Raw genomic sequence first — 24,110 nt, 5'->3', positions numbered from 1 at the left:
CAAATTAATCGGCCTGACCAATTAGACTAGTTTTGCCGAAAATTTGTTCTGTTGCCAGGTTCTCGTGAAACTACAGTCAGCTTTTGAAAGAAAAATTGAAGAAATAAGGAAAACAAAAACCAAATCACAGAAGAATCAAATTATTTAACTAAAATCAAAATGAAAATTATTTAACTAAAGATCAAAATGAAATCATTTTAATTTTCGATTTTTCGATTATTCAAACTTTGTAAATTAAAAGAGGTCAACAATAAAAATTACGAACCGCATTATCCATATAAACAGAATATTGGTTAACCTTAGAGTGCAGTGGCGAAACTCGAACCCGAACTTGAAACTGAACGATAGGTTTCTAATTATTGTAACATGTTAATGCCATACCTGGCCATCAAAACTTTGGGTAAAAATGATAGAGGAGATGAACAGAGTCCTTTTAAGGTGCAACAAGTCCTTCAATGGTGTAAAATAGAGATTCAGCCCAGTCAACTTTAAATAGCAAAGTCTGCAACGTGCGCATCACGTCCAGCTGAGGATCGAGCTTCCGCTGCCATCCCTACAAAAGATGGAAACCGAAACACAAATGTAAATCCGAGTTTTACTTCTCAAGTTTTCCAGATCTATGGAGCATTGTTCAACAAGTAGTTAAAGTATAGATTCTATAATAATTACTTTCACCTCGATGCAAATCTCGGTGAGGGTTTTCGAGAAAGATTCAGCTTTCGGATTATGCTACGAGGTTTTCTTGGATATGCTCATGTCCATGAGTCATGACAACAAAGTGCAATGCATTTTTCTTATTGTAATGGAAGAAAGAAAGAGATAGGACTTTGATAAGGCAGAATTCATTCGAGACGTTATGTGATGCAACCCCTGCTCGAGTTCTAACACAGAGCTGCCCGGTTATGGAGTTTTCTACATTAGCACTCACTTGGGGATCCATTTTACTCCAGACTGCAAGCACTAATATTAAACAACCATAAAGGCACAACGTTTTCTTTGAGAACATTGCAAATGGGATTTATGGTTTCCTTTGTGCCATTGAAGATTTCTCAAATGAGTTCAACAAAGATAAGAATGCCAGTGCATTACGTGTGCATCCTTATATTCTATGTTACTCAGACTCGACTGTCAGTGTTGGATATAGACAAGTGTTTTAACGTGGATATGTTCTTATCTTTCTTTTCTTTCCTTTTTTCAAGTTGAGGGTCCTTGCACGATCATGTCCCCATACCTAGTCTAACATGGGAAATTCACAAAAAAATGTCGGAGCAGCATAGCTTAAATTGCATCACTTGTCACGCCCAAAAAATGAATAAAAGGAAGTCAACAACTTCCTTAGGAAGAGAAGACAGATAAATAGCAGGCAAAGACTGCATTACCTCGAGAACCAATGTGGTAACAATTACAGTACAAACATTTCCATCGATGTTGACTTTATGACGTCTAACATGCTCAAGCAGTTGCTGTATGCATTCACCTGGGTGGATAGACTCGCCAACTGGGGAATCCCATAAATCGAAAGATTTCTCAACATCCTGCACAGCAATGTAAAAAGCTTAGATTTGGATCATTTCTTTTGGGTACAACAGAGAGCAATGTAAAAAGCTTAGGTCTTTAAAGCACGCTAACCTAATTAATTGCATTTTACAATCTAAGGAAGGTTCCAATTATCCATAATAGAGATAAAATGCATGGTGCACAAAATGGTACTTCATTACTAGACGAAACAAATTCATCATTAGGTATTTCTGCACCAAAGTCAAATGCTTGGTCGACAAGGTTCTAACATTGTCCGATAAACCAATTTTGATATGAAAACATGGTTTAATGCTTAAAACAAAACATGGTAAAACCATGAAATATGTTGTTGAATTCTTGGATAAACAAATTCTTCAAATGACAGTCCTACAAACTTTTATGATGGTATGGAAAATAATTATGTTAAATCCACCATAGTGCATTACCTCCACGAAAGCCTTTGGATTGGGGCAACGTTGCTTTTTAGATAATCTAAGTGTGCACTCAGCAGCATTGCGACCATCTCGAAGGGCAACAGCCTTAAAAAACTCCAGTAAGTTCAAACGATCTGTACCAGAGAGTTCAGCTGTCATGCCCACATCAAGTAAGATAACATGAGGCCTTGAACTAAAGAGTTGGTTATGTGTTCGTCTATCTTTTATACGGACAAGAATATTTCCAGGATGCATGTCCGCATGAACAAAATTATCTACCTGGAGAGGAAGAAAGGAATACCATAAGTTCAAAACCAATCTCTAAATCATAGCATGACTTACGCATACAATTTTCAGATGCAAAATAGGAAACCAAGTACCAGAGTACAGGGTAGAAGAAACCGTACAAACGATCTAATGCAATGCTAAACGGTTTAACCACCATTAGAAGAAGAAATGAAATAATAAAAATGATTGAAAGAATGGACAAGCGGATAATACCAAAAGCATTTTTAGAAGTGCATGTGTTCCAATGTGAGCTAGGGAACTTTTAATCTGTTCATGTCCCTCAAGCTCATCCACATAGTGCAAAACACTTTCTCCGTGCTCAAAAGTCTCTACCAGAACCGCGGGGTGCACCAATGGGTATAGTGGCTTCGGAAATGAGACATCCTTCCATCTTCGGAAGTTGTAGATAAAACGGCTTAGTTGTGCAGCTTCCCTAGCAAGATCAACTTGAGACATCATGTAAACAGCAAATTGTTGTAAGCTTTCATCCAATCTCAACCATTTCAGCGTAGGAATGAACTTTGAAATTTTAGCTACAGAATTAATTATCATAAAGTCCCTTCTAATTGCGTCACCAACCCCAGGATGCCGAACCTTTACAGCAACTACGATGGGCTTGATCTGCTGACCAGGATATCTATACCTTAATGTTGCTCTATGAACTTGAGCAACACTTCCAGATGCCAACGGTTCCTCTTCAAAATCAGCAAAGATTTCAGATAACTTTCGACCAAATGCATTTTCAATGGACTTCTTTGTGAAAGAGAAACTATGTGATGGAGCTTTCGTATGAAGTTCAGCAAGTACATTGCAAATATCTCTGGGAAACAGATCTGGTCTAGTTGCAGCCCATTGACCCCATTTTATAAACGCTGGGCCTGCTTTTTCCAGTGTATGGTGGAGAATATGAATCCATTTTTTTCTGAACTCAGAACCCAGAGAATCCACAAAGGGAGCCATTGCTATGCTGGGTAAAAACAAAATCACTAAATAGATAGCTCTGTATAACAAAATTACAAATTCCAAAAGGAAAAATACAAATGATGCCAAATAAATATGCCCATCTTGTGCTTGCATATAAAGAGAATCCTTTGTGGAGAAGCCTTCTGCCTCTGCCCATTTCGGCTGGGTCCAAGCTAACTCTCCGAGTAAGAATGCAATAACACCAGGAGCTATGTGGTTCGACCTACTTAAAGCTAGACTCGCTGCACGGGCAATTCTACTTATTGGTGTCGAAGCTGGACCATCATAGTAAAACACTTGAAAAAGCCTCTTCCAAGTAATTTGTGGTTTGACCGAGAATGAATAGCTAGGCGAAAGTGCCTGAAAGCTCTGGGGCTGATAACTCTTAGATAATCTTTCCATTACTTTGTACAATGTAAAAGGCATAGTATCTTCTCTAAGTGAATGTTTAAACTGTGAGTATAGCCTATATAGTGAGAAAGGGAACTCAACTTTAGGATGCACCACGTTATTATTCGATTCCCGGAAGCTACTCTTCCAGTTTGAATGAATTGATTGCGCAACCCTCCTAGCATTTCCATAGCTTAAAAATCTGCAAAATGTTAAACGTGTTCCAGTTCAACAAGATGAAAGAACAACCAAACTGAAAACAATAAAATTAACTCTACCTCTATATATAACATTTTCAAATTAATAAAATATTTTTTAATATGCTTTGACACTATCATTTACACTATTAAAGATGAAACTAAAAGAAATAGAATTGAAAACTCGATCATAAATTCATAAATTAAACTAAACAATAGCAAAAGGCAGGATCTTCAGTAAACTAAGCCTATTGCGAATACTTAAGCCCATTCCGATCAATACAATGAAAAGAACAGCAAGTAATACACGTTCTTTTGAAAATCTTAATACAAGAGAAAGTTCTAGAAGGCAATTGACCTCGACATGGCTGCATACAAAGCCGGAGCAAGCACCGTCGCCGGCAAGGAATAATTTTGGTTTCAGCCGTACAGGTAGTCGGCGGCAGCGGCGGAAGAGTGGCGCATGGTGGAGTCGTACACGTAGCTGAGAACGATGGATGCAGAGATAGTGATCGCTTTTGAATAACATCCAAGTGATATGCGGTGATTGTTTGAGGGTTTCTATATTGTACATTTTTTCAATTTGGTACTTTAAGCTGTAAAAAATAAGATATTATTTAGTCATTCAATTATTCTCAAATCTCTGTTTTGGTCACTTAACTATTTTTTCTCAAAATTATATTTAACGTTACGTTTTAGTCTGTTTTGATTATCTATGATTACAAAAAATATCGACATGTCACTATAAACTAATTTCGTGGTATCATTGAATAAAAATAAAAAATTATTATATTATCAGTTTTGTTATTATTAACGGCGAGTGTGAAGAATAATAATAATTATTATTATATTATTATTTTTGGTCAGTTGGATTGAGTTATACATTTTTATTTTAAATTTAAACTCGAATGATCTGATTTAAAGTCAATTAAAAAAAACTCAATCCTATGAAATTAAGCCGGGTTGAAAGCCGAATTTAGTTATTTTTAATGTCTTATTTTTAAGGGTAAATTTCGTATTAGTATCTAAACTATTAGTTTTTGATCCATTTTAGTATTTAAATTTTTAATTTTTTTTAAAATTATACTTAAAGTTTAGTTTTTATTTTATTTTAGTATATCTGTTCAGAATTTAACATTAAATTTTGAAAAAAAAACAAAAGTTCAAACATTAAAATAGACCAAAATCAACAATTTAGGTACCAATTACATTAAATTTTTAACAAATATTAAAATAGAATAAAAACTAAAAAATATGCATAATTTTAAAAAAAATCGTAAATTTAAATACTAAAACTGGTAGTTTAATTATTAAATATGAAATTTTAATTATCATTTTTCACTTGTCCAGAGTGGTTTGGAGGGGTTCAGCGAAGAGTCTTGCTTCAAAAGCACACATCCTCTTTATATCTCTCAATTAAAGGAGAAATTCTCTGAAAAAAGAACAGTCTCTGCATTTGCTTGAACTTAGGGCAAAAACCTTATTCTTTCCCTCTCTTTATAACCTAAATCAATCCGAAAGGAAATGGAGGAGATGAACCCTATGGAGCTGCTCCGATCCAAACTCTCTCGGGTTCGGATCCCCGAACCTACCAATCGTATCTACAAGCAAGAATGCTGCCTCTCCTTCGATTCTCCGGTACTCTTCCTTTTCATTTATTTTTTATATATAAATTTCTCGATTGTTATCTCTTTGTTTCTTGAGGAACTACTGGATTTCTTGTAAATAGTTTTAGCTAACACTCTGTTGATACGATACGTGTTTTGACTTCTGATTGTTTCGACTTTATTTTGCTTCCGATAAAGTTAGTTAAAGCACAGATTCTTGACTCAATATTTTCTATTTCTTTTTGTTGTTGGTACTATTTTTAGGTTCTGCTTGTTCAAAATTTGTTTCAAGAATTCTCAAATGAGGTTGAATTTTTGCAGAGGTCAGAAGGAGGATTGTTTGTTGATATGAATACGTTTCTAGCATTCGGGAAAGATCATGTGGCTTGGAATTACGAGAAGACTGGAAATCCAGTTCATCTGCATATTAAGCAAACAAAAAAGTTGGTTTCAGAAGATAGGCCATTGAAGAAACCCGCACTTTTGGCTATTGGTACTTTTACAATATTCTTGTACTTATGTTTAATATGTTTTTTTTTTCCACTTGTTATTGCTTGCTCTTGTGAACACTATGTGGTATTGTTGTTGTTCATGTTGGTGGTCGGAATATACATACTGTTCCTTACTTTACTCCGGCAAGCCCTTTTATGTGTGCCTTAAGCAACTATAACGGCTCTAGCACCTTGTGTTCGTATTGCATGCCCCTGATAACACCGGAACTGAGAAGGGTTCCTATCTTGTTTTGCACTTATTTTTACAGTAGTTTAGGTTACGTTTTTGTGATCTCAGTGTATAGACATTTGTTATTATTTTCTGCGGTTCCAAATATAAGGGAAAACATTGAAAATGCCTATGTCAAATCTATAATCATGTCCTATACTTCTGAGTTGAGACCAGTAAATGATGCACTTCTGAGGCCAGTGTCTTTAATTTCTTTGGACTTTGATTATGTGTTAAAGCAAAAGTGGTGCTTGCAGGCTTGAAGTGCTAATAAAAATGAAACAATTTTATCCATGTACTATCATGTTTATAGAATTAGAGCTATTGCTTGTTGAACCCTTGTGAAACTACAAATTGGTACAAGCCAAAGTTTGGAAAGTTCAAATGTTTTCTGAAGGGTTCTATTGCGTAGTACTACCTTCAGTGAAAATGATTAATCTATGCAATTTGATTTATAGGTATTGATGGTGGATTTGACAATAATGAGCCAGAATATGAAGAAACTCACAACATAGTCATTTTGCCTAGCTATGTAACACTTCCTTTTCCATCTGTGGAGTTGCCTGAGAAGGTATGAATTGTCACAATTTCTATTTTTATAGAATTTCAAATTAAATGTAGAAATTCTTCATCTTGGACGAGAATCAGGCTTGTTTATCCCTTACGAATACTTTAGGTAAGGTTGACAGTTGATGCTATTTTAATGGCTGAGGGTGCTGAACGGAAAGAACAAGTTGCAGCCTGGACAGCTGATAAGAAGCAAAAAAGTAGATATGCTATGGAGTTGCAGCAAATTGGCAATGTTGTTGTTCCCCCATCTGGTTGGAAATGTGCCAAGTGTGATAAAACAGATAACCTATGGTTAAATCTTACTGATGGAATGATACTCTGTGGGAGGAAAAATTGGGATGGAACGGGTGGTAACAACCATGCTGTTGAGCACTACAAGGAGACTGGCTATCCTCTAGCTGTAAAGCTTGGGACAATTGCTTCTGATCTTGAAGCTGCAGGTAATGCTTCCTTATAGTTGTATTTCACTGTATATATATTTTTGTTTCTGGTGTCGTTTTAGTAACTTTCCATCGGTCCACAATTGTTATAAACTCTCTCTGCTCTCAGATACTGATGAAATTTCAACCCTAGATATATTTGTATTGAAAATGAGGTTTTTGGAACTGCAAGTCTGAAATACAGTTTGGTGATTATCTTTCTTTTGTGCTTTGGTTTTGAGTCTTTTGACATTTTTCAGAACTTACCTTGGTAACTTATTCTGGCATTGCAGATGTTTTCTCTTACCCAGAGGATGATAGTGTTATAGACCCAAATCTAGCAGAGCATTTGGCATATTTTGGTATTGATTTCTCATCATTGCAAAAGGTTAGCTTTTTCTTTTGATTAATTATTTGCTGCTTAGTGTTGTCCTTAAGATACACATACATTTATGTATGCTATAGTTGCATTGCAATTTTGTTATGCAATTGTACTTTTGTGTTTATTATCTCTACAAATTTCATTTTTGTTTTACATTCTGGAAGTGGTTCCGAATCCTTAAGTTTGATGCCTATTTTGTAATATGTTAATGTATAAAAACTTTTCAATGTAATTATTACACTTTGAATGATAACATTCGCTAAAAATTCTACCAGATCCTTAAGAGGGAGTGGGTTTTCTGGTTTAGGAGAGGTTTAAGCTGTTGTAATATTCCTTTCTTGTAATGTTTGCTGTGTGCTAATAAAATCAGAGGTACTCTTTTCCTCCTTCCGCTACTTTTCGGATACTTGATAGTATTCCGGAAAGCATGAAGGGGGGTTTTAATGAGACCTCCAACTTCTATAAAAAAACCATTTGCTAAAAATGAATTGCGTTGGCCTTAAGGTCTGTAATGTTTATTGCAGTTGGAGTTTCCATAAAACAAAACATTTAAGTACAACAATATTCTGTATAAATCATGACAGACAATATCTTGACTGGTAAACAAGTCATATCATTACTGTAGAATGTAAGTTTCAAAGCTTACCAGAAAATATAAGGAGATTGAAGTGTTTATAAATGATTTATATAGTGTCGTCTTATTAGAAATTATAATCTCTATCTGTTTCTAGACTGAAATGACAACTGCTGAAAGGGAGCTTGACCAGAATACCAATTTTGATTGGAATAGAATTCAAGAAAGTGGGCAGGATGTGGAACCAATTTTTGGACCAGGTTATACAGGTCTTGTGAATCTTGGAAACAGGTAATGTTGATTGTGAATAGGGCGAAGGCTGCTGGTAAAACAATATAATGATTTGATGTTTCTGATTACCAAAATTTGTTCTCATGCAGCTGCTACATGGCAGCAACCATGCAAGTTGTGTTCTCAACGCAGTCATTCTGTAGACAGTAAGTTATAAAGCTAATATCGTGAATTCACTTAAATTTTTATTTTAGTTTTGGGCAAAGTTTAATTGGAAGTTCTCATGTTTTTTTTTTGCTTCTCTTGCCCCCCCTCCCCCAATTCTCTCTCTCATATTGTGGTCTCAGATATTATATGAACCAAAGCTTAAAAATGGCTTTTGAGACAGCTCCAGCTGATCCAACTGTAGACCTCAACATGCAGTTGTAAGCTTCTTATTCTGGTTACTAATTCCTTATTTCAATATTTTGTGTGTTAAAATAGTTCCCACAATATTGGTAGTTATGATGATGTTTTTGTTGCTGTCTTTCTTGACAAAGATTGTGTGGTGAGCCTTTATGTTATTTTATATACAAAGCAGTGATGCACAAATATTCTCTTCTTATTCTGATGTTTGCTGTTGTTGAACTTATTGATTTGGTATTTTCCCTGCCTTCTTTGTTTTGCTATGAATTTAGTAAGCAGTTTGATACTTTTGCCTCTTCTCTACCCCGATGATCATGTAACTGTTTTGGTTGTGTGGCAGAACAAAACTGGCACATGGCTTACTTTCTGGGAAATATTCTCTTCCAGCATCAGAGGTACAGTAACCATATCAATCTGTTTTTCTCAGTAAAGTTGCGTTTTCCCCTGATTAACGAATTAATTAATTTTTTTATCATCCAGAGAGATGGAACTGCTACACCTTCAGTAAAAGATGCTGTAAGATTCCCAATGTGTATTCTGATATAGGAGATTCTTACTTCTTAGATGATATAATGGATGTGCCAAATATATTGTGGTAAAAGTATATGCGTAACCTGAAAATCTCTTGCGAAGCATAGCCGCATAGGTTTAGGTGTTTAGCCATAAAATCTGTCTCATATCATCAGTAATGTTATTATCATTCCTACATGCTATGTTTGAACAATCCTGACAGTTGTCCGTTAACCTCTTTTCATTTGTTAACCTTCTGAAAATATCAGAAACAAGAAGGGATTCCTCCTCGCATGTTCAAAGCAGTTATTGCAGCCAGCCATCCTGAGTTTTCTACCATGAGACAACAGGTGTGCCAACTCTACTAGTTGTACTATGAAATAATTATTTGGTTTCTAGCATTAACTTGAATTTGCCACATTTCCAGTAAATCTTAAAATGGTTCTTTTACACTCCATAAAGAAAATGATTTAAAAGTTCTAAGGCTAGATATGGGAATGTGACTATCTGACAGTATTTGTCATTGCAATAGGGCTTGTGTGTGTTAATCCTCTCATTGCACAGTAGGATGTGTCTAGGGGCTCATAATCTACTCTATATGTATCCATCAGTTACTTATATGGACACTTGAATTGTCTGTAGGATGCCTTGGAGTTCTTCCTTCATTTTCTTGATCAAGTTGAACGTTCTAATGCTGCAAAACCTGAACTGGATCCCTCGAGGAGTTTCAAGTTTAGTGTTGAAGATCGTATCTTGTGTTCATCCGGGAAGGTTGCTTATAATAAAAGGCTAGACTATATTCTATCTTTGAATATTCCACTGCACGAAGCTACTAATAAACGTAAGTTTTGGTTTCTATATTTATATATATGTTCGTGTCTCTGTGTTTCATTCATATCTTTGTTCTTCTATTTAAAAAAGTTAAACCTAATGCCTTATTCTTTGACAATTCAGAAGAGCTGGAGGCTTTTAACAAAATCAAAGCTGAAAAGATGTCAGAGGGGAAGGATGTGTAAGTTCCAATGATCTTATATGGTACTTTTAGCCTTTAGACCCTTTTTCTTAGGTTTCCTTGTTTTACAGATCCAATGATGAAATTGTTCGTCCAAGGGTACCTCTAGAAGCATGCTTAGCAAACTTTGCAGCTCCAGAGGAGATACCCGATTTCTATAGCTCTTCATTGAAGGCTAAGACAACAGCTCTCAAGTAAGATTTGTGCTTTTTAATGGGGTTGTCTGCCCTTAGGTAATGTATGCTATTGAAGAAGGGTCTGAGATAAGCATGCAGTTCCCATTAAAGAAAGGATAACAATATAGTTAACTGATGGTGTTTTAATCAATTGCTGCTGACTAGCAACCGTAGAGTATTCTTTTGATAACACCGTATAGTGTTTGGAGGATTATTGTTTCTCTTTTGTATTTTACACAACAGGACTGCTGGTTTAACTTCATTCCCCGATTATTTGGTATTGCACATGAGGAAGTTTGTCATGGAGGCAGGCTGGGTGCCTAAAAAGCTTGGTATGTTGATGTGATGTTTCTACTTACATTGCATGTTACTCTGAATCGATATTCATCATGTGTATTGTTTGTTCAGATGTCTACATAGATGTTCCCGACATCATAGATATAAGCCATATGCGCAGCAAAGGCCTTCAACCCGGAGAAGAACTGTTGCCAGAGGCTGGTATGTGAATTAATGGATTCTGTGAATGATAATTGAATTTAGAAGAAAGATGTAAAAGAGAAATATTGATTTGTAATTTTTTTTTGGCATCTTTTATTTCTACTGGTTATAGCTCCTGAGGGTGAGGTGGAATCAAGTCAGCCTGTTGCCGATGATGCAATTGTTGGCCAGCTTGCCTCAATGGGGTTTAACCAGCTTCATTGTCAGAAAGCTGCCATAAACACTTCAAATGCTGGTGTTGAAGATGCCATGAACTGGTTGCTTTCACATATGAATGATCCAGGTATTCGGAATTTAGCATTATAAGCATAATTTTGAACCTTTCTGCAAAGGATCTGCATTTTGTAGCTGTAACATAGCATCATATCCAAGTGGTAATCATTGATCTATCTTATCAGATATCGATGCTCCTATCTCCCATGGTGCGAAAGGTGCTGAGTTGTCTATTGACCAGTCAGCCATTGATACTTTGGTTTCATTTGGTTTTCAAGAAGAGATTGCTCGAATGGCATTGAAGGCATCGGTAAAGGCTTTGCAGTATTTCATTTCTTTTACGGGTTTGCAACTTTCTCCACGTCTGTTTTCTTATGCTCGGAAATTTTACGTTCTTACAGGGTGGCGACATTGAAAAAGCAACAGATTGGATATTTAACAATCCCAATGCGTATGCTGCTGCATCAACTATGGATACGGATACAGCAAGCAACAGCACGCCTACTCTGGTCGATACAGGACTGCCCGACGGAGGGGGAAGTGAGTCTTCTTTTCGAATATCAACTTGTCTTGTTTGTGTGTTTCACACTAGACTTCTTACCCGGCAATGCTTCGTTAATACAAGGATACCGGCTTTTTGGGATAGTGAGTCACATCGGAACCTCGACTCAGTGCGGCCATTATGTCGCTCACATCCTGAAAGATGGCAGATGGGTGATATTCAACGATAATAAGGTTGGTGCTTCAATCGATCCACCCAAGGACATGGGTTACTTGTACTTCTTTGAGAGGATCAGTAGCTGAATTCCATTTGGGAGACTTTAGGTACTCCCTTGGGTCTTTTATAGAGGTGGCTCCAATAGCATTGCACTTCCATACATTTTAATCCCCATACTATAAATTTTTTCCTTAATATGATTTCACAGTTTTTTTTTTCCTTTCAATTTTTGATGCTTTGCTGGGTAGTGATTACCATGTTTGCCCAAATTGTTTTATGTTTAAAGATGCATGAAGCCCTCAAACTTAAAAAAAAAAAAGTTCAATTAAGTCGTTTGAACTTTTATTGTACCCAAATGAACATTTGGAATTAAGAAAATTAATTAAACCAAATTGAGAAATTGAATAAATAGCACACTTGAATCGATAAATTAAATTAGTAATCAATTCTAATTGTTTTAAAAAATATTAAATTTATGAAAAGATAAATCGATAAAAGTTTAGAGTACAAAAGTTAATTGAGAATAATTTTTTTAAAGATTTGATCGATTTAAAAGAAATCAAGAGTTTTTGGTATGTTCAAACCATTATATTTTTTTTATTATTCCCAAGTGAATGAATTATATAAATGGATACGAGGATGATTAAGGTGAGCTCAAAGGTGATTTGAATTTAAATAATATTATTTATAAGTTGTCCATAATTTTATTTAAATAAAAGAAAGAAAAAACAAAAGTTATAACAAATAAAGTTAAAAATCGAGGATAATGAAGATGAAGATGGAATATTGTACCAAAAAGAAAAATGAAGATGGAATAAACTTTAATTTTATTGATATAATAATTCTTTGAAAAAAACGTCACAATTCCTCCTCCATGTCTCATCGAGCGTACAAAAATAAAGTCGATTATGACCTTTAATAAGAGAAAAATTGTTCGAGTTTTATATTCTCTATCCGTATGATTTTTTTCTTTGAAAAATTCTAAGTTTAATCTTAATCCTACATAGAGTAGAAGATAAGAAGAATACTTCCAATAAGTCTAGAACTCATAACCTAAGAAGATAAAGATGAACGACTAATTCAACCGATTAAATGTGTTTACTCCTTTATTTACATGGTTTAAGCGCGAAGTCTTAATTAAATAGTATGGAATCTTGTAGATAGAAATTATTTAAAAAATAATAAGCTTTGATTAATTCAAAAAATATATTGTATTAATCAAAATTTATTTAATTGATTATTGAATTTTAAATTTTACTTTTATTCGATTAATGGTTAAATATTTTAAAATTTTAATTAATTTAATTTTAAATAATTTAATTAACGATTAAATTAATTGTTTTAACGTCCTTATACATACATACTTATATCCACTACTTAGTCAACATAGAATCAATATATATTATTCGATTTCTCTTTCTCCACCCTCATATCACTAGGATTTAAAAGAAAATATTTTATCATCAAGAAAATAAAAAGAATTTAAAATCATTATTTTTTATACAAATAAAATTTAGGGTCATTTCATAGTCTTTCTTTATAGAAATTTGATCATAATACCCTTAAATATTAACATTATAATGACCAAAATAAGAATAAATCAATAATTTAATAAGTAAATAAAAATTTTAAAAAAATTGAGTGATATAATGAAAGGAAAAAGAAAGTTTTTGTCAAAATAAAAGAAAAAAGAAAGTTGAGTGACGAAATTTATAATTTACCGTAATAATAAAGAGACAAAAGCGGTATTCGGTTTTCAGATCCAGACCGTCAATTTAATTGCCATCCTACAGTCATCATTCATGATCTTCGTACTCTCTTCCCATTGGATGACTTCTTCACTCACTCCCCTATATATACCCAAAATAAGCGGCAAACATTTTCACTGATATTCTATTTCTCATACTGAACGCTCTAATTTTTGTATTTCTTCGTTTTAATTGTTTGTTTCGGGTACAAATGGCGGGCCGGGGCAAGACTCTAGGATCTGGAGCGTCGAAGAAGGCAACATCGAGGAGTAGCAAGGCCGGGCTTCAGTTTCCGGTGGGTCGTATCGCTCGTTTCCTTAAGGCTGGAAAATATGCTGAGCGGGTCGGAGCTGGAGCTCCGGTTTACCTCGCCGCCGTTCTTGAATATCTTGCTGCTGAGGTACAGTAACTTTATTTCTTTCGAATTTTCTCGTATCATATCTTTGTTTTTCCCTTTTTTGTTAAAAAATTGTCGGTAGATCTCGGTAGGAAGTGTTGATTTATAACCTAATTGAGATTTTCCGACATTTGTTCCTGAAATTTTACGATATTTTATCAACAATTTTCTTCTCAAATCTACTTTTGTTAATTGTTTTTCAAGATTTCTTAATTAGTTTTTTTAAATGGATAAAATGATTGTACCTGCATGAAAGTAAGATTTCATCTTCAGATCTACGCTTTATTTTGGCAAAATTCAGTACCTGTCCACATTTTAGGCTCGAAAATTAGGTTGATTATCTAGGGTTCTTATTTACCTAAAGAACATACTAAATTATATTATTTTTCTTGATAATAATCATCTGATAATCTTATCTATAATTACCCGTTTGTCTCAGGTCCTGGAACTAGCTGGAAATGCAGCCAGAGACAACAAGAAGACTCGAATCGTTCCACGCCACATCCAGCTCGCCGTAAGGAACGACGAAGAGCTGAGCAAACTGCTGGGCGATGTGACGATTGCCAACGGCGGTGTTATGCCCAACATCCACAACCTCCTCCTCCCCAAGAAAACCGGAACCTCCAAGGCCGTCGGTGGCGACGATGATTAGATCGGATGAGTTTGGACTAACCCTAAGAGGCCATTAACGGATCATCCCATAGGGGATTTTTGGCTTTTGGTTTGTTGTTCTGTTAGCTCATTCTGTGGGGATTTGTAGTTCGGTTTGTATTTGGTTTGTTAGTTAATTTAGATTAATGTGAATATGAATCGAATTATCAATCGTTTTCTTGTAGTTTGCTTTCATTATTGGCACAAGAGATTAAGATAAAATAACATCAGTGATAAAAAATGTCTTATAATATATGATTTTAATTAATTTTTTTTGGATTTGTCAAAATGACCAATTAAATCGTAATGCGATTAATAATTTGCAACTCGATTTCTGGTATCGTAAATTAGTTTTTAGATTCGTAATACGAACTTCGACTATCGTAACGTGAATTTTGACTATAACATTGCGATTTATATATTCGCATTGCGATACTCGAAGTTCGCGTTGTGATTTTTTAAATTCGTTGCGATAGTTGAAGTTCGCATTACGATTTTTCAAATTCGTTGTGATAGTCGAAGTTCGCGTTGCGATTTTTTAAATTAGTTGCGATAGTCGAAGTTCGCGTTGCGATTTATTCAAAATTCGTTACGATAGTTCAAGTTTACGTTGCTATTTATTTCAAATTCGTTGGATGGTATTGTATTTGTTTCTTAAGAATTTTCTCTAAAAAGATAGTATTCGCGCGGACGTGTCGAATACACGTATTACCACGACTACGACGATGAGACGAGACGGACGGCGGCGGCGCGCGAGAATCCCCTTGTTCTCTATCACTGAACAAGGAAGTGTGAAAGCTAAGCCTTAAATACTATTCACAATAGTGTTTCCAATACTATGTGGGATTGAACATTACTAACACTTGTTTTCAATACAATGTGATTATTCAGGAAACAATTAACAATTATGCACCTTAAAACAACTGAATCAGCAACCAATTGCATTAGTATTATACGATTAAATATGTCATAATTCAAAGTCAATCTACAATTAATCGCGATTATTGTAATTTTAAGCAAAACATTCAAAAATAATATTACTATTTAAGGCTCAATCTCACATAGTATTGAGAATAAGGTTGGTAATGCTCAATCCCACATAGTATTGGAAATACTATTGGGAATGGTATTTAAGGATTGACTTTCCCACTTCCTTGTTGAGTGATAGAGAACAAGGAGGACTCTCACGCGTCGCTGTCTCGTCTCGTCTCGAGTCGTGGTCGTGGTCGTGGTAATACGTGTCTTCGACACGTTCGCGCAAATACTATATTTTTAGAGAAAATTCTTAAGAAATAAATGCAATACCACCGGTCGTTGCGATTTTGGATTATCGCAACGAATTTGGAATAAATCGCAACGCGAACTTCGACTATCGCAACGAACTTGGAATAAATCGCAACGCGAACTTGGACTATCGCAACGAATTTGGAATAAATCGCAACGCGAACTTTGACTATCGCAACGAATTTGGAAAATCGCAACGCGAACTTCTACTATCGCAATGCGATAGTCGAAGTTCGCGTTGCGAATATGGAAACTGATTTGCTATACCGGAAATCGCGTTGCGAATTATCGATCGCATTGCGATTTGGTTGGTCATTTTGGCAAATCCAAAAAAAAATTGATTAAAATCGTATATTCTAAAACATTTTTTGTAGGTTATTTTCTATTAAATAGTTTTCTAGGATATTATTTTAAGTTGTTTAATAAGGGTTAAGTTCACAAATAATATCCAGTTATTAAAAGTTATAAAAAAATATCTAATAATTATAAAGTGGTATTTTATTAAGTTTATTTATTATTAAAAATTATAAAATAATTATTGATTATTAAAAATTATAAAATAATTATTAAAATTTATAAAATGATTATTTAATTATATAACGTTGTTTTGTTAATTTTATTAATTATTAAAATTTATAAAATGATTATTAAATAATTTATTATATTTTAATATTTTTAAAAAATTGATAATAACATTTAATAATTTAATTGTGATATGATAAAATTTGAATTAAAATCTTAAATGATTATTATATTTTAATTTTCATGTTAATATTTAGTTTAATTGATTGTCAAATTTTCAATGAAAAATGATGAGTTTAAAATATAATAAATAGTTTAGTGATTATTTTATAATTTTGAATAGTTAAGGGAAATAATAAAATAATATTATCTTATTAGAAGATTATTTTTTATTTTTTAATAGTTGAAATATTTAATAAAGAAATATCTTATCATTTGTATACTTTAATGTGAATTTAAAAATTTAAGGATAAATTACATTGTTTTTATTGAATTTATTTTCTCTTATCTTACTTATCGTACTTTTAATTTTTCTATTTTATTTATTAAACTTTACATATTTAATTATTTTACTTATTATGCCGTTAATTTTTTAACAATGTTATAACATGATACAAGCATTACAACAACATCAATTTGAAAAACTCAAATATATACTAAAACATCATCGTTTTGAATCATTTTCTTTCCCCTATTGTCATTGTTGGCTACATAGCCATTTTTATTTCGGCTATTGTCGATCGTCGTTGATGGCGACTGTTTAGTCTCAAAATTCATAGGTCGGTTCGTCTCGACCCTCTAAGTCCGAATCTAATAATTATTTCGACAAAAAAAGTCTCGAAATTCGTAAATCTCGACTGAAACGTTTTAGTTTTTTCACTTTCAATCTCTGATTCTTGGATTTTAGAATAAATTTCGAAAAAAATTGGACGTCGAATTCAGACTCAAGATATCGAGATGAAGTGACCCATGAAATTTGAGACCGAACGATCACCATTTACGGTGATCGACGGTAGCATCCGACCACTTTCTCTTTTTATTTTATAGTTGGATTAGTAAAATAAAAGATAATAAAATTCAATGAGAAACGGTGTAATTTACTCTTTATATTTTTAATTATTTTATATTAAATAATAATAATAAAATAACACGTCAGCACACCGTTAGAGAGTTAACGGCAGAATGAACAAAATAATTCAATTTGTAAAATTCAGTAAATAAAATAAAATAAATTGGAAGTATGGTAAGCAAAAGAAGAGAGAATAAAATTCAAAGAAAAAAGCCAAAATTTAAAAACTATCGGAACTACCAAAACGTAATATTTGATGTGATAATTCAATCACACCAATTAATAATCAAGTAATAAAAAACAAATATTAAATGATAAGATTAAAAAAATTGAAAATTAAATGTTAAAAATAAAATAAAATAATGTTATGTGAATATAGAACAAGTGGAAACTAGTTGATGGAAAAGGAAATAATAAATTTATTTTAGATTATATTAAAAAATGAAACGCGTAGCGTTAGGTCAATTTTTGGCAATTTCCTTTATCCGACTTTCAGAATATCATTTTTTTTCTAGAACTTATAATTTTTAAAAACACTTTCACCCCATTTTCTAAATAAACTGATATTTAACTTTATTAAAATCTAGAACAATTTAAATTCAATTTTTTACTAAAAATATAATTAATATTATTAGTTTATTGATTTATTAATTTAAATCAAATATTAGATAGGCCAATCATCCTATCCTTTTAATTCGATATTGAGAATGATGACCTCATTTATTGTAAAATCTATCATTTTATAAAATCAACTTATAATTAATAAAATGAGATATTTTTAGTTAAAAATCATATCCTAAAAAAATCCAATAAATCTTTCCATGCAGGAAAGAAGATTTAAAATCTCAAAACGAGAAACAAGCGAACATTGGTCGGGTTAATATTCTATTTTGTCAACTTATTATAAGAATTAATGGGTAAAAAAGAAAGTTGACGGTCAACTTTTTTTTTTTACATGCCGTGTATGTGTTTTCTATGCATTTTGTTTTCTCCAATGTGCTGCCATTCATATGATTCAGTCATAAATTCCATAATCAACAGGACCAATCTTTGTCCTGTTCCATCTGTTCCATTTTGGGGTCTTTCAACTTAAAAAAGTTTTGAAATTTATTGATTTTGTCCTTCCTCTACTGAGCGTGCGTATAGTTCCTTTCTAGCTTTCTGGGTTTTACTATTTTTTAAAAGTTTTGATCCATCTTTTTGGCTTACAGAGGAGGATAAATTCAGGGTTTTGTTTGGTTTTCTGAGTTGTGATTCCAAGTTCCAATCTTTCATCAAGTCTTTTTTTAGCAGAATCTGCTTGTTTTCTGGCAGATTTAAAGGGTTTGCCTTTGAAGGATATTTTGAATCCAGTCGGTGCCGAGTGCTTTTAAAGTTTGAATGTGGATGATAGAGCTTAATAAGTTGTTATGATGCTGAAGACATAAAGGAAACATGGGTGGCATAAGAACAATTTGTTTGGGGTTTCTGATAGCTTTGTTTTGTGTATCACTGACTTCCAGCTTAGGTTACAGTAAGGATGGAGAAGAAGCATTTCTTAACCAATTAGCAGATCCAACAACTGGGGAGATTGATGAGAATCTGGTAAAGTTGACTGCTTTGCTTATTTGCTCGAGTCTTGATTTGCTTTAGTGATTGTTCGGATTTACATTAATGTTAATCGGCTGCAATCAATTTGTTTAGGCTATTATTGTTGGGTAGAAATGGTTGGTAGCATGTTTAATTGAACTTTGAGGAATATCTAGGAACCATACACAATCATTCAGTTCAAGTATTTTAAAATTTGTAGCATGTGATGATCTTTCAATGATTAGTTAGATGTGTTGAAGTTGTTTTAGTAATTTCCCAATCGCTTCTATATCGGGGTTATGTTACTCGGACGTCGTCGGGAAATATGCAGGGAAAAGAAAATCAACATTAGATGTTGAAATATGCGAGAGTACATTGTGCACTAACGCATTGTACTATTTGCTGGAATTAGAGCTTTTTCACAATATCAGTAGCTTGCATGTATATATGGATAGTACATACCTATGTTGCTTGGATTCGGGGTTATTATTCTCCCATACCCGTCCTTATAGGTATAGGTGTCGGACATGGGTACTTAACGAAAAATGATGAGTATGGGTATCAGAACAGGGGTATGGGTATGGGTACGTACTTAACTTTTGAGGACGAAAAAGCGACGTTAGGTGCACTCTGATTTGATTTGAAATATGCTGTTTGATTGTGTTTTAAAACTTATCGTATCATTTGCTGATGACAATGACATGTATTTTGACAACATAAATTTGTGGCAAAGGCTATTCAATGGTCACGATCATTGTTCAAAAGGTTCAGAGTTGTTCATGAAATTATTACGGGCACATGTTAAATTTGCTTTTGGTTTCTATAGGTTTAGGAACTAGGAAATAAAGCCACTTGCTCTTTGCTGCAACAATGTTTAAAGTTATTCAGTTGTTTACATGCAGGCTGAGTTGTTACGGATAAGTTGCAGACGAGATTTGAATGATTTCAATGTAGCTTTTGAAGATCTGAACTTACATCTTCCGTGGGAAACGCCCAGTGATATTACTACAAAAAGTCGTTTGTTAGACAGAGAAAGCACTCAAAAATTGATTAGCGTTCTCCGTCCCGAGTTAAAACAAGCTCTTTTTGACTGCATAGGAAAGTCTAATCTTCTATTCCAAGTATCTGGAGAAGATAGTGGCTTTAAGACCTGGTACACCAGATATTTCGAGTCATTGTTTCACTGGCACGGAGTTCCTAGAAGGGCTTTGGCTACCGAGAGCATTGCCATAGCCCCTGCCTCGGACTTAGGACCATCCCCGGCTCCTTCTCCTTCTCCCACCTCTGAATTTCCTCGTTTGAGTCCAGAAAGTTCAGCATCTTTGCCCTCTCTTCTTCCTATACCTTCTCACGAAGCTGCAGCTCCAATAAATGGTCTTATGAACGCTATAAGTCCAGCCAACATGGATCCGATGCATAATGGGACTGATAATAGCAGAACAATTATTATTGCTTGTGTCGTGACTGCAGTAGTAACATCTGTCGTTGCTGCGTTGTTTTTCGTTTTATGCTGTCGTAGAGGTTCTTCAGCTGGAAAAAGGGATGAGAGGCCCCTTCTCAATTTAAGCTTAAATGAATTCTCTGGTGGTATATACTTTTCCCTCAAACTGTTATTTTCTAAAAGCTTTCTGGAAGTTGATCGAAACATTTTCTTTCAGGTTCTCCTCATACATATGCTTTTGAAACTAATAAAGAAGAGAAGCTAGGCCATCAATCATTTGGAAATGAATCAAGCCTAAATAAAAGGCCCCTGACTAATGGGAATGTTTTTATTCAATCTAATGCCCAACAACTCTCCTTCGATGGGAAGTCGTCACTTGGAGATGTTGCTGCTGCCACCAAAGCCTCATCTGAATCTTCTGATATATCAGGCAATACTAAACCATTGCTACCACTGCCTCCAGGAAGGATTGGTGCTTTCCAACCTGGATTACTTCCTTTGAAGCATTCTCCGGACAGAGCAGATCCTCTTCCCCCGGAGCCTCCTGCCCCGATTAGAGCTAGTCCTCCTCCACCACCTCCTACCCCCATTAGTGTTAGTCCTCCTGCACCACCTGCGCCGGCGCCGTCTATGAATCCTACTTCTGCCGCTATGCCTTCCCGACCTCCTGCACCACCTATGCCTCCAAGTGCTGGTCCTGGACCTCCCAGGCCACCTCCACCAATGCCTTTAGGTCCCAAGGTTCCTCGTCCACCAAGTGGTCCACAACGATCAACGAATGCCATCTCTGGTGAGGGATCTGGCTCGGCAGACAATGGCAATGCTCCCAAAGCTAAATTGAAGCCATTTTTCTGGGATAAAGTTGCAGCTAACCCTGAACACTCAATGGTCTGGAATCAGATTAAATCTGGATCTTTCCAGTATGTAACGGTTCTCTTTCTTGTGTCTCCTTATACTCTTTATGCCAATGGATCAGGATACATTTATACTATGTTTGCAGGTTCAATGAGGAAATGATAGAAACCCTGTTCGGGTATGCAGCCACTGACAAAAACAAAAATGATAGAAAGAAAGAAACCTCTACCCAGGAATCCGTGCCTCAGTATATTCAACTCCTTGATCCCAAGAAGGCACAAAATTTAGCTATACTTTTGCGGGCATTGAATGTGACCACAGAAGAAGTTTGTGACGCACTTCGTGAAGGTGATTTCCTCCACCTTATTATCCTTTCAAGTATGCACTTGTGAGAAACATATGCCTAGGTCTTTTATACGTGCTCCAGACCGATCGTGTGGCATTCATTGCCGTCAGCAGAGCATGCTTAGCTATTATGGTTACTGGCATTTTCACCGGTAACTATAATATCCGTGCTTCCAACAACTTGGGGACAATTTTGATAGCTAACCACGAATTGAGTCACAGTCAATCCTTAAAAATGACCTCCATTGAATGCAATTTTTTTTAATATATGATTTGCTACTTTCTCTCGTAGCCTGTGGTGTTTCGTACTTTGTACATCATCTTGGCAAAGAATTGTAGTTGAGACGTGTTATATACCTATCATGAGTTATCTTATACTTATGCCTGATGAATGTAGAACATTTGCATTTCGTTGAAGTTAACTATACGTTATACAATAGTTTCTCTTGCTCTATTCGATTTAGGGTGGAGGAGGAAAATGAAGTTAACATACCGACCAAGCTTTTCTATACTTTTCGATTTAAAGAAAAATTATCTTCAAACTCGTTTTAAAAAATGAGTTTGTTAACAGCCAAATAACCACATTGGGTTCCCTTATATATTTGTTCTTTTTCCTGACATGGAGAAGTTGGTACTAATGGGTTAAGTTTTCGATCTTGATATCCTAACCTGTTGCTTTGAATCAGGAAATGAGCTCCCTGTTGAACTCCTTCAAAATTTATTGAAGATGGCCCCGACAGCGGATGAAGAACTCAAACTTAGAATGTTCAATGGTGAAATTTCCCAACTTGGTCCCGCTGAGCGGTTCTTGAGAGTCTTGGTTGACATCCCTTTTGTTTTTAAACGGATGGAAACCCTGATTTATATGTGCTCCCTTTACGAGGAGGTTACTTTCGCTAGAGAGTCCTTCGAAACATTAGAGGTGAGTCGTTAATTTTAATTTGCATGACTTGCATGAATCACGAGGTCGACCTTTAGGTCCGAAAATTTATGGAAAAAGTTATTTTATATGGTCAACAAAATGTATGTTTTATTCATTTGAATTCTGTATTTACTATGTTGGCAGGTTGCTTGCAAGGAACTCAGAAGCAGCCGCTTATTCCTCAAGCTTTTAGAAGCTGTTCTTAAAACCGGAAATCGCATGAATGATGGGACATTCCGTGGTGGTGCACAAGCTTTCAAGCTTGACACGCTTTTGAAGTTATCGGATGTTAAAGGAGTAGATGGAAAGACCACACTATTACACTTTGTTGTCCAAGAAATTATACGCACTGAAGGAATGAAAGTTGCCAGGGTTGCAAGAGAAAACAGAAGCTCCAGTGATCTTCTTGAGGATGCTTCCCTGGATACGGAAGAGCACTACCATAGCCTCGGTCTTGAGGTGGTTTCCCATCTGAGTAGTGAACTCGAAAATGTCAAGAAAGCAGCAGCTATTGATGCCGAAACCTTGACAGGAACCGTTACCAAACTTAGCCATGGACTTGTAAAAGCACGAGATTTCTTGAACTCGGAAATGAAAAATTCAAGGGAAGAAAGTGGTTTTCATGAAACGTTAGAGAGTTTTGTGCAGAATGCAGAAGTTGACGTCACATCATTGCTCGAGGAAGATAAGAGAATAATGGCAATGGTGAAGAGCACAGGCGATTATTTTCACGGCAACGCACACAAGGATGAGGGCTTACGCTTGTTTGTCATCGTACGCGACTTTTTGATAATTTTGGATAAGGTTTGCAAAGAAGTTAGAGATGCCCCAAGGAAGCCGGTAAAAGCACATAAAAAACAGGAGTCCAATGCATCATCATCTTCCTCTGAGTCTCGTTTTGCACCAACTTCCCCTGATCCTCATCAGAAGCTTTTCTCTGCAATCGCAGAACGAAGAAGGAACGATTTTAGTTCTAGTTCCGATGATGAGGGTTGATGATCTTGTTAGTTTAAAGAAGGTATGCTGTTTATATGCTGAAACTTAATACTAAGACATACGTGCACCATGGATTATGATATCAGTTAGATGTAACTTCCGTTTTTCCACCTGGTGTTGCCAGTCTATCAATACGGGGAAACCGTCAAAGTGTTCCTGTCGGAATTTTCCGATAAAAGGAATACCTCTAGAGTACCAGAAGAAAGGCGTTCATATACAATGGTGGATCTTTATGAAGCTAACATTAAAAACTGAAGCTGAGACTTGCCTTTCCTGTTGGATTGGGTTTCATGGTCATTGTTGACTTCCCTCCTCATCCGGTCATCTTGTTGTGCAAATATTAGTTGAATAGTGAAGATTCTTTCATTTTTTTTGTCATTGAATTTATAAATTATAATCTTTGTTAATTTACGTCTCTGTTAATAAATTTCTTCTGAAATGCTTGCACTGCGAATTATGGATACGAAGAAATAACCTTCAAAGATC

General features: G+C 34.9%; 4 protein-coding genes across 7 annotated transcripts; 3 read left to right on the top strand and 1 right to left on the bottom strand.

Annotated features, from left to right (window-relative positions):
* Window positions 1–310: 310 nt before the first annotated feature.
* Window positions 311–4,353, bottom strand: LOC120179850 (probable serine/threonine-protein kinase abkC). The gene is made up of 5 exons (XM_039185322.1): window positions 4,149–4,353; window positions 2,454–3,795; window positions 1,965–2,231; window positions 1,380–1,535; window positions 311–553 (listed from the first exon to the last, which is right to left on the bottom strand). The coding sequence occupies exons 1-5, from the start codon at window positions 4,154–4,156 to the stop codon at window positions 434–436; spliced, it is 1,893 nt and encodes a 630-aa protein (XP_039041253.1). The 5' UTR covers window positions 4,157–4,353; the 3' UTR covers window positions 311–433.
* LOC120179848 (formin-like protein 5) lies at window positions 1,319–24,008 on the top strand. 4 transcript variants are annotated; one of them, XM_039185320.1, is made up of 8 exons: window positions 1,319–1,322; window positions 18,926–19,080; window positions 19,968–20,652; window positions 20,724–21,426; window positions 21,507–21,709; window positions 22,393–22,628; window positions 22,773–23,645; window positions 23,749–24,008. In XM_039185320.1, the coding sequence occupies exons 2-7, from the start codon at window positions 18,931–18,933 to the stop codon at window positions 23,622–23,624; spliced, it is 2,829 nt and encodes a 942-aa protein (XP_039041251.1). In that variant the 5' UTR covers window positions 1,319–1,322; window positions 18,926–18,930; the 3' UTR covers window positions 23,625–23,645; window positions 23,749–24,008. The 4 variants fall into 4 exon arrangements, with proteins under 4 accessions (XP_039041251.1, XP_039041250.1, XP_039041248.1 ...); XM_039185319.1 differs by having other exon boundaries at window positions 22,773–23,646; window positions 23,740–24,008; XM_039185317.1 differs by lacking the exon at window positions 23,749–24,008 and having other exon boundaries at window positions 22,773–23,730.
* Window positions 5,205–12,044, top strand: LOC120179849 (ubiquitin carboxyl-terminal hydrolase 14-like). The gene is made up of 20 exons (XM_039185321.1): window positions 5,205–5,428; window positions 5,719–5,890; window positions 6,576–6,688; window positions 6,794–7,127; window positions 7,400–7,494; window positions 8,220–8,353; window positions 8,443–8,499; window positions 8,641–8,718; window positions 9,039–9,093; window positions 9,179–9,214; window positions 9,478–9,558; window positions 9,851–10,049; window positions 10,163–10,220; window positions 10,292–10,414; window positions 10,640–10,728; window positions 10,805–10,894; window positions 11,007–11,177; window positions 11,293–11,417; window positions 11,509–11,647; window positions 11,733–12,044. The coding sequence occupies exons 1-20, from the start codon at window positions 5,315–5,317 to the stop codon at window positions 11,909–11,911; spliced, it is 2,442 nt and encodes an 813-aa protein (XP_039041252.1). The 5' UTR covers window positions 5,205–5,314; the 3' UTR covers window positions 11,912–12,044.
* On the top strand, window positions 13,706–14,788 carry LOC120179853 (histone H2A.6-like). The gene is made up of 2 exons (XM_039185324.1): window positions 13,706–13,973; window positions 14,410–14,788. Exons 1-2 carry the CDS (start codon window positions 13,785–13,787, stop codon window positions 14,620–14,622), a joined length of 402 nt encoding a protein of 133 aa, XP_039041255.1. The 5' UTR covers window positions 13,706–13,784; the 3' UTR covers window positions 14,623–14,788.
* Window positions 24,009–24,110: the final 102 nt, after the last annotated feature.

Source organism: Hibiscus syriacus, unplaced genomic scaffold (assembly GCF_006381635.1).
Source record: "Hibiscus syriacus cultivar Baekdansim isolate YM2019G1 unplaced genomic scaffold, ASM638163v2 tig00112470_pilon, whole genome shotgun sequence".
Classification (NCBI taxonomy): Eukaryota; Viridiplantae; Streptophyta; class Magnoliopsida; order Malvales; family Malvaceae; genus Hibiscus; species Hibiscus syriacus.
Note: the sequence above shows the minus strand (reverse complement) of the source record. Positions and strands in the feature narration are given on the sequence as shown.